The 10,658-nt window shown below is 27.8% G+C and overlaps 1 protein-coding gene and 1 long non-coding RNA gene across 3 annotated transcripts; one reads left to right on the top strand and one right to left on the bottom strand.

Moving 5' to 3' along the window:
• The first annotated feature begins 707 nt into the window (after positions 1 to 707).
• Positions 708 to 9,493, top strand: LOC112769368 (cytochrome P450 72A68). Of its 2 annotated transcripts, none has more exons than XM_025813874.2 (5): positions 708 to 1,271; positions 4,814 to 5,031; positions 5,213 to 5,457; positions 7,466 to 7,853; positions 8,830 to 9,493. In XM_025813874.2, the coding sequence occupies exons 1-5, from the start codon at positions 986 to 988 to the stop codon at positions 9,259 to 9,261; spliced, it is 1,569 nt and encodes a 522-aa protein (XP_025669659.1). In that variant the 5' UTR covers positions 708 to 985; the 3' UTR covers positions 9,262 to 9,493. The 2 variants fall into 2 exon arrangements, with proteins under 2 accessions (XP_025669659.1, XP_025669660.1); XM_025813875.2 differs by having other exon boundaries at positions 922 to 1,271; positions 4,797 to 5,031.
• LOC140181646 (uncharacterized) lies at positions 5,631 to 6,606 on the bottom strand. The gene is made up of 2 exons (XR_011876642.1): positions 6,160 to 6,606; positions 5,631 to 5,767 (listed from the first exon to the last, which is right to left on the bottom strand). It is a non-coding gene; the product is annotated as an uncharacterized lncRNA (long non-coding RNA).
• Positions 9,494 to 10,658: the final 1,165 nt, after the last annotated feature.

Below are 10,658 nucleotides of genomic sequence, written 5' to 3'. Positions count from 1 at the left end.
AAAAATACGAATATCGTATTCGATCTGATTCAATAAGTATAATACATATCGAATTGGCTAGAATTTTAAGTTATATCTAATTCCATCCGTGTAAAGCACTGGATTTTGACGTTGCATGTAGCAATAGGAAGAAATTTTTTTCTGCTATGCCTATGAATATTACGGATATTTAACTTTGCGATTGTTGGAGGAAAAATTGACTACATCATTTTATATAGATAGAATTGATCAAGTTGTTAATAACTAAAATATTATGCAACATTCTTTAAAACTATAAGATGATGAAATAAAGCAATTATAAATTATTTTTTATAGTTCTAAATTAATATGCTTTTTATTTGTTAATCTAATTTCAAATATTTAAAACTTCATTAATAGACCTGTGGGTTTATTAGATGGCTAAACATATAGTTATGTAAGATACTTTTGTTATTTACCCAGCCTATCGCTTAAATTTTATTTATTTATTCAATCAATGTGTATTTAAACCAATTATAATATTTAAAAGAGTTTTATAACGGTTACTCAACTTATCTAAATGGCGCTCACTAAAAACACAAAATAAAAAATTTTACTATAATTAATTATAATATTCGTGTAAATTAAATTCTAATTTTAAATGTATCATCTTTTAATTTTTTCCAACAAATTTTTTTTATTTATATTCTTATTATCATCAAATACCGAGATTACTAGTAGCAAAATCATAAATTTTTTAATTACCATACAAATCAAGTAGCAATATTGCACATTATTTGTGCCTTGAAAATATCGAGCGACGAGGAAATTAACTCAGGAAACAAATATAAAAATGTATATGGTACTGTGGCATGCCAGCAGGTCTCATAATTATCTCCACCGAAATTCCAGAAGTTTTTAACTTCTTCCATATATTATTTTCCGTGAAACACTTGGCTTCTTTCTCTATAAAATCTTCTTGTCTTTATTTTTATTTTTCAACATATCGGAGAGAGAAAACAAGAAAATGGAAATAGCATGGTCCACTAATATTGTTATCGCTGCAGCGACAGTAGTTGTGTTGCTTTCATGGGGATGGAGGGTCCTCAATTGGTTATGGCTGAGGCCAAAGAAGCTTGAGAGGTTGCTAATAGATCAAGGCCTTCGAGGCACACCGTACAAGGTTCTAGTTGGAGACTCGAAAGATTTTATGAAGATGCAAAGTGAAGCCAGAACCAAACCCATGAACACCTCTGATGATGATATTGTTCCTCGTACGCAGCCTTATGTCCTACAATGCTTCAACAAATACGGTACGATATGTCTAATTATTAGTTATGGAATTCGTAATATCTAAATTCAGTTTTATTTTATATTAAGTCATGTATATTTTTTACGAGTTTAATTTTTGATATACACTAACATATATTATAAAATATTTTATGTATTTATCAAATTTTATATTTTTTTTTTAAAAATGTGGATCTTTAAATTTTATTTTAAAAAATAAAATGTGATTTTTTTATTATTTATTTTATAGGTAAAACTAAAAATAGTATGAGAAAAAAATTATTTAAAAATAAAAAATTACATTTTATTTTTTTAAATAGAAATTTAAAATTTAAAAATTTAAATTCTTTTTTTAGATATAAATTTAAAAAATTATTTTTTAATAATGTAACGTTACGTACGTATGAAATTAGTACATATCAAAATTAATTTATCTCTTAATTTATAGCGACAACTTTAACATTATATGAATATGTCTTAGATAGTCATAGAAAGGGAGATTTACTGATAACAAGGTTATATAATATTAGAGTTAAAAGGAGTAGTGTCCAACCCGAATTTGATGGGCTCATGATGAGCTCAACTGTTAACCAATTGAACTTTAGTTTATTAACTTATGACCGGGTTTAACTCATTTTCAAGTTTCAACCTTATTCAAACGATATATACACTCCACGTCCAAAAAAAAAAAAAAAAAAAAAAAAACGATATATACACTCATATATTAGTGAATTTCACTAACTACTTTAATTTCGAGTGTCCTAAATTGCTTAAGTATGACAATCATATTTATATAAAAGATTTCTCCTTTAACAATTAAGATTTTTTTATAAACCTAATATTAAAGATAAAATTAGTTATATTATCTATTTCTATTCGTTTAAATTTTTAAAAAGAATGATATTATGATATAATATCAAAATTCTTTATTCAGAAAAATATTAAAAATATAATTATTTATATTATCTTCTCTTAACAGTATTTTAAATTTTAAAAAAAATAATATCATAATATCTATTAATATTTATATTATAAAATTATTATCTAAAAGATAAAAATAATAAATGACAACATATTTAACACATCCACTTATACAAGAATCTCTTTTGCAATTAAAACATACATTTCTTAAGCATTTTTTCTCTAGTTTTATATGCTATTATACTAATTTTTTTTTCTGGAATGACAAGAATGAAATAAAAATTTTGATACTACTATATTATAAAATTACTTACTCAAAAGACTTAAGTAAATAAAAAACGTAAAAGTATCATACACGAAATGAGTTGAAGCAAGGACATTTTTCCTTGTTACGTGCCCATCCATTCTTCTTTTTTTGGCAAATATATATATATATATATATATATATATATATATATATATATTCAAGTCTTGTAATATGTGCATTTATCACATGTTGTATATTCAAATAAAAGAAGACATGTATTTTATTTTATTTTTAACCAAAAATAATATATGCATTATTTTTTATGTATATTTTTATACTTTTTTTTTTATAATATTAAAGATAAATTTTTATTTTTATTAATCACTTTTAATACAAAATATAAAAGTTATAAAAAATATACACAAAAATAGCAAACATCACATTTTTTATTGTAATCATCAGTGTCTCTAAGTCATATGATATGGACAAAAAAGATATAAATAATCGGAAACTTGTTTCTTGGACGTAACTCGGAACTCGGAAGGCATCTTCAATTAACATGATAACACAATTAATGAACAACTAGATTTGGTGCGTATCTTGGTTCTTTGGACTAGAAACAATGACAACGACATACAAACTCTTCATCACACGAAAACAAAGGACCACACGCAACGCAAGCCATGACTTCAACAAGTTTCATATTTCATTTATCCAGTTAATAACTAGTAATATTCTTAAGAAGCAAAAAGTAAAATATTTTTATAAAAAATAAAAAGTTTAGATTTTCAATATATATTAAATATTTCAAAATTTTTGCATTTTTAGTTTTAATCAATTTTCGATCAAAACCGAAATACTTTTACTAATATTTTTTTTATGTTGAGAATAGTTATTATTCCCTCTTTTTACTAATTATATAGCATGAAGATTGTAGTGGTAATATAATGACTTATCTGGATCTTCTCGATATATATTTAATTTTCAGGCTAACCTCCATTTCGTTACATATATTGCCTATCTAGTACTTCCATCAAGAAGTGCACAAAACGTAGTATAAAAAATCCTTAGCCCTTAGGTTGTAATAAGCAACGAATTATTTTGTCACTGGGATTTGTCTAACAAGTAGTTTTAGTTATTGTGCTAATTCGCCAAACATTGTTTACCAAATTATATTAGATTAATACTCAAATTCATTCTTAAAAAAAAATTTATTTTTCAAATTGGTTATAGAAAAGTCACCAAAAAAAAAAAATTGGTTATAAAAAGATTTTGTTAATTATGTGACATCAATTATTATGTCATTATGTCATATGTCACTTAATATGATATGTCATGCATCATTTAACATATGAAAGGACCGATTTAACTTACGATCATATCTTTTGGAAACCAATATATCTAACAAAATATTTTGAAGATCAATTTAGTGATTAGGTTATTTTTCAAAAACAAATTTGAGTATTAACCCGAATTATTTCATTGTGTTCTCCACATACGTGCAAACAAATATGCTACGTATTCTGGACATACTCTGGACTCTGGAGTTCTGTGCAATGAATTTTGTCATAATTTGAAAATAGAAAGAAAAATAAAAAAAAATATTACTATCTTTAATATACAATTAATATCTCAAATCAGTTTTTAAGAAATTCTAGTCAAATACTTTAATAATCAATAAATGTTAATCACAAAATCAGATTGTTAGCACCTGATATATTTAATTGGTAAGGCAAGTTAGTTAGTTGAGAATTTAGTTGAAGTTAGTTATGTTACTTAGCTTGTTAAACCAAGTAAGCAAGTTCTTCTCATTTCTTGTATATAAACCAGAAAGAACTCAATGAAATTCATTGGTTTTTCCATCATTCATTTCTCCAACTCTCTGAATTAACATGGTATCAAAAGAAATTCTTTCACTTTTGCTCTAAGAAGCTTCAAAAAATTCATTCACTAGAACAATCTGAAAGTTGGCAGTGTGTTAATGATGTGGTAAACACTTGGATCCTTAATTAAATTTCAAAGGAGATAGTTACATCTTTGATTTAACACAGTCATTAAAATTTTATTTCGTTAAACAAGTCATTCCTACGTCAGATTGTTTATCTATATAAAGAGACTTTTTAAGGACTCATATTTTTGTCTAATTTAGAAATTTTTTTCTTACCAAAATTTGATATGAGAGAAACTGAGGAAAGAGAAAGAGAAAGATAGAGAGCTCTGAATAATGAAGTGTTGGTGTTAAAAGTTAAAACTGATTCAAGTAGCTATAGAATAAAAGTTCACATTTTTACATTGTAGATTAGCATTTTATACAAAACCCACTTAAGTGGCATAAATATCTACTAGTAACTATTTCTCTAACAAAATAATTCTTATACAGTCCTTTGTATTATACAGGGAAGAATTCTTTTTTCTGGTTTGGAGGAATACCAAGGGTGATTGTCACAGATCCTGAGCTAATCAAAGATGTATTCAACAAGGTCTATGATTTTCCGAAGCCAGATACAAATCCATTGATCAAGTTATTGGTTAATGGTCTTGCTGGTCATGAGGGTGAGAAGTGGAGCAAACATAGAAGAATAATCAACCCTGCATTTCATTTAGAAAAGTTGAAGGTTATTTTCACTACATATATCTGAATTGAAATGATGAGCATGGAATCTTTTCATTCCTCAATAATTTTGATGTGCCATAGTTTGCAATAACTTGAATATACATTATTAGCAAGTAATATATTTTTCTTTCTTATTTTTTTAAGAACCTTATTTGACTTATTTTTTCTATCTTGCTTTGCAGATTATGGTACCAATATTCTTCAAAAGCTGCAATGATATGATAAATAAATGGGAGAAAATGTTGTCATCGAATGGAACCTGTGAAATTGACGTGTGGCCTTTTCTTCAAAATCTGGCCAGTGATGTCATTTCTCGCGCAGCATTTGGAAGTAGTTACGAAGAAGGAATACGAATATTTGAACTTCAAAAAGAACAGCTTAAACTTACAATGGAAATTATAATGAAAGTTTACATTCCCGGTTGGAGGTAAGATTACTTTACATATCAAACCTAGCTTATAATTAACTAATGCAAGATTACCATTAGCAATTGACATTTACTTTTAACAAACACATACAATTTGACACTATTTGAATTATATCTTCAGACAGAAATACAAAAATAAAGAGATAGAAACTAAAATACTAGAGACAGATATGAAAAAGTTTCTATATATCTTGTTTGGTGAAAACATAAATATAAATACAAAAAATTTAAACATATTTTTATCTGTCTCTTACATATTAAACAACTCTCAACCTTCTTCCACTACTATTCCTCATCGGAGATCATCAACCTAAATCAAAATTCAAAAATCTAATCATCATTATTTCTTTTCTTAAAACAAGAAAAAATAGAAAAATGAAATAGATAGATAGATAGGCCTGGGGATTAAAACATGGAAATTTGACATTTCGAGGATAAAATGGAAAGTCCTTGATGCGGGATTGAAGTTTCCATGCCGCTAAGGTTGTGTTTGTTTCTGAAGACTAGGACAGAGATTGAGACTAAATATTGTGTTTATTGATTAGAAAGTGAAACTAAAATTTCAATTTCAAGACATACCCTTCAATACCTTTAAAAAGTGAAGATACATTAGACTGAATTTTACCAAGACGAAAACTGAAATTTTAAATTTTTTTTTTTTTCGAAAATATACTCTTTAAACTCTTGAAATTCAAAGTATACCTCCCAGCCATCGTCCCCTAATTCTCCAGCCAGCATGGTCCCCTTTTCTTCTTGAGGAAACTCCAATTCGCTCCATTCTCCATGTTTTGATCTTTTTCCCACACATCACATTATTACCCAGTAACCCTTGAGCACGCAAGAATGATAACAAGAACTCCAAAGAGGAGGGAAATCAAACACACATGCCCTGCTCTTTGGGAATCACCAAAAAATCGTCGAACATTAGAGACTCGTTGAAAGCATCAAGCTCCGAATTGAGCATGTAGTGCTCCAACAGCTTCTCACCAGGGCTGGGAACCACGATGGTGGGAAAGACGTTCTGCAGCAAAGCTGGGTTAAGAGGGGAAGGTGAGGTATGTGACAAAAGAGAAATGAGAAAAGGTGGACGGGCTAAGAAATTTTATTTGCTTTAGCCTTTATATTTATTTTAAATCATACAAAATATCAAGTAATTTTATTACAAACACCATATAGAGGTTTAATTTATTTTTTGTCTTTTAGTTTTTGTCTTTATGTCATTAGTCACCTTTTTAAATAAAACCTAAACTCGCTCATTATCTTTTTATATGTATGATTAACTTAGGGTTGTTTTGTAATTAATTCATTAATCTGTTTAAGGTAGTATTAGAGATTTCAATCTCTTTGTATATGTAATAATTTATTGATCAACAATAAATTTTTAAATGAAATTTTGATCTGCGATAGATTAATTCTTATCTAATGAATTGGGAGATACCGTGTGAAACAAAAAGATCTTAAAACAAAAAATAAATAAATAAATTTAATAAATTAATTAACTAGTTAATTACTAAATTTAAGTTTAACCTTCTAAATATAAATGAAATTATTTCAAGTTTTTTAACAGTTAGTTGAAATTAGAAATTATATATATATATATATATATATATATATATATATATATATATTATTTAAATTTTTGTATTACTTTTTTGTTTTAATCTCTAAATATATAGTCTTATCTGTAACATTTATTTTCGAAAAAAATTTTTTTTATACTATTATAGCAAGTTGCACAATTAAATAAGAGATAATGAATAGTTAAATATTTATAGAAAAAATCTATATTTAATTGCGTTGAAAATAAAAAGAGAAGAACAATTAAAAATTAACTTCTTATTATTTTAGATTAATATATTTTTGATAAGCTAATCAAACTATTAGGGATTTAATTTAAATATATAATTTTAATTTCAAATACCAAAATTTTAGTAGATTCATCACTATTAGTTGCTGATGGTACTAGGAGAATCCAAATAATCATAAGATTAATGATGTTTATTTGCAGGTTTTTACCTACTCCTATCAATAGGAGGATGAAGGAAATTCACAGAGAAATAAAAACTTCACTTAAGGATATAATTAATAAGAAAGAGAAAGCACTAAAAGCAGGTGAGACCGCTAAAGATGACTTATTGGGTATACTATTGGAATCAAATTATAAGGAAATTGAAGAGCATGGAAAGAAGAAGAATAATGGAATGAGTCTTGAAGATGTAATCGATGAATGTAAATTGTTCTACTTTGCGGGACAAGAGACCACTTCAGTTTTGCTTGTTTGGACCATGGTGTTACTCAGTAAGCATTCTCATTGGCAAGCTCGAGCAAGGGAAGAAGTCTTTCAGGTCTTTGGTAGCCAAAAACCACACCTTGATGGCTTAAATCGCCTAAAAATTGTAAGTATTCTGATTTTGCTCCTTATGATATTACTTATGAGGAGTGCTAGGACCAGCAACTTTTGTGTTTTGTAGTCATCAATTGGCTATCAATAGTGTTTTTAATGGTGTGAAATTATATCTAATAGTGGGAGATCATTCACTTTTCTTTTGATGGTTAAGTGCTGGCCACAAAACACAAAAGTTGCTGGCCTCTTAGACTTTCTCATTACTTATTTGAAGTTAGATATCAATTTCTACCTACCTCCGTAAATCATGTGGGTAATACCTATCATAAAACATAGCCACCTTAATTAACATTAGTCAACTTTTTTATTATAAAATTGTTTTTTTAATATTTATTTTTGGATAACATACGGTCTAGAGTATAAAATTTAAAATTTGTTAAAAAAATTAACTAGTATTTAGCTTGAAAAAGGTTAGCTCACTAGTTGAACTCTAATACGTGAATGGGATAGAGTAGGGGGTCATGGTATCCACAACAATCACACTTATAATAAAAATCATAAATTACTAGATTTATAGATTTGTGATACAAAATTATACTGATTTTGGATAAATGTATATATAGTTTTTATTTCTATTATTCTATATATATATTTCTTATGCAAAAAGCTTGACATTGAACTATTATTAATTTACCGTGTCTGATATGCTATAGGATTAAAATTTTATTATGCTTTTTTTATTTTAATAATTTTGGATATCCATACAAATCTTTTGAGTATAAAATTACCTATAAAAAGTATAGATGATGGAGGCGAGTTATTCTCGTTGAATTAGGAAAGGGACAATGTACTCTTTGTCTTTGCATTTCTAATTTCTAAATAAATAAAATTTTGAACTTTTAATCTTTTTAATAATTTTAAGAAATAACGCATGTATATATTTAAATGTTTACTTATTTAAATATTAAGATAATAAATAGAACTCTGATTGTTCGATACTTATTATTAATATAAATTTCTTAAACCAGGTCACTATGATATTATATGAGGTTCTCAGGTTATATCCACCAGTACTTGGGCTTACTCGAACTACCGGCAAAGATATGAAACTTGGGGACCTAAATTTGCCTGAAGGAGTACAAATTTACTTGCCAATTGTTTTGGTTCACCATGATTTTGGACTTTGGGGTGATGATGCAAAGGAATTCAATCCTGAAAGATTTTCAGAAGGAGTTTTTAAGGCAACAAATGGCAAAGCTTCTTTTTTTCCATTTGGATGGGGTCCTAGAATATGTATCGGACAAAACTTCTCGTTATTGGAAGCAAAGATGGCTTTATCATTGATTCTACAACATTTTTCATTTGAACTTTCTCCGGCATATACTCATGCTCCGATGGTTATGGCTACACTTCATCCACAATATGGCGCTCATATCATTTTACATAAGGTGAAAATATAAAAATAATAACATGCTCGGGACATTTAGTTTTTATGATGAGTTAAGAATATGCTATATTTGTTGTAAAATATTAAGGAGGGTAAAGAGAGAAAAAAGAGAATAAAAGAATACTGTCATTCTTAATATTTTCTGATATGTATATCTTATATTTGATACCTTATGTAATAATACAATCAATTCAACACACTTGTAATTTCTCTTAAGAAAACAAATTGATACGTTTCTTCACCTTGTGTCGTCGTGTTTTCTGAATATTCTGGTGGCTTAGTTTTTGTTTGATAAGTCTATTTATATTGCTACAAAGCTCTTCTTCCAAGCCACTTTCATCCACCTCAGTATTTGATCTTCAATCACTTAATTATAATGTAAAAAGAAAAAAAAAAAAAAAAAAAAAAAAAACTATAGTGTGGTTCTGTTACTCGACAAATGCTGGCAGGTCGATAGGTTAGGCCATCGATATCTATTAAAGTTGAGGAGGGGTTCGACTAGTGAATCAGGCAAGATAAATACAAGTATGATGTATCGACAATGAGGATGAGGTCGATCTGGTGGCAGAATAGGTTCTAAGAAGTGATTAACGTGGTCAAGAGAGCAGTTATCGCGATGTGTTTTAGCGGGAATATAATGGTTATTTCATTGAACCATAGGTTGCTCGACAAGTGTCATCAGAGGATTGGATGAACATGTTTATAAATAGGATAGCAAACAAGGGTTGAAGGTTAGGAAATTGTTTTCAGAAACACACTCATACAAATTCTCACACTCCTAGCGACTTTTTGAGATTTTACTTTGAGTCAAATTTCTGTAGGTTTGTTTCTATCATCATTTCTTCCATTGTTTTTTAAAATTTTGTATTTTATGCTTCGTAGTTTATCTTTTCAACAAGTTTAAATTTTAGTCATTGTTATGTTCAAGATTTATTTTAGTTTCTTTTATTAGAAGGTTTTGATGCATGCTAAACTGATATTAGTAAAGAGGAGTAGGCTTCGTTCCTAGATATTAGATTTCAAACCAACCTAAGAAATTTCTTGTAAAAAGCATATCAATTCTAATTTGTAGAAAATCTGTTAAACAAGTTCAAATCTTTGAACTCAAACCATGGCATCTATTGTTTATTGTGGTTAAAAACTATGAACTAACAAAGCTATGGATATCTAGTATATATTATAACACACTCTTAGACTTTTATCAAAAAATGTCTCATTAAAATTCTATTAAAAAAAATGTTGCAGTGGTGGTTACACAAACTTTTGTGAATGTCACATTGCATACAGAAGGAAGTACCCATGAAAAAATGTTGTTAGTGCAAATACTAGGGAAAATGGGCGAAATCCACGCCGTAGAATAACGCATGTACCAAATCAACCACTAGTGACTGCTGGATGGCCCCATTCGGC

Source organism: Arachis hypogaea, chromosome 18 (genome assembly GCF_003086295.3).
Source record: "Arachis hypogaea cultivar Tifrunner chromosome 18, arahy.Tifrunner.gnm2.J5K5, whole genome shotgun sequence".
NCBI classification, from domain to species: Eukaryota; Viridiplantae; Streptophyta; class Magnoliopsida; order Fabales; family Fabaceae; genus Arachis; species Arachis hypogaea.
The sequence above is the reverse complement of the archived record's forward strand: the minus strand, read 5'-3'. Positions and strand labels throughout refer to the sequence as shown.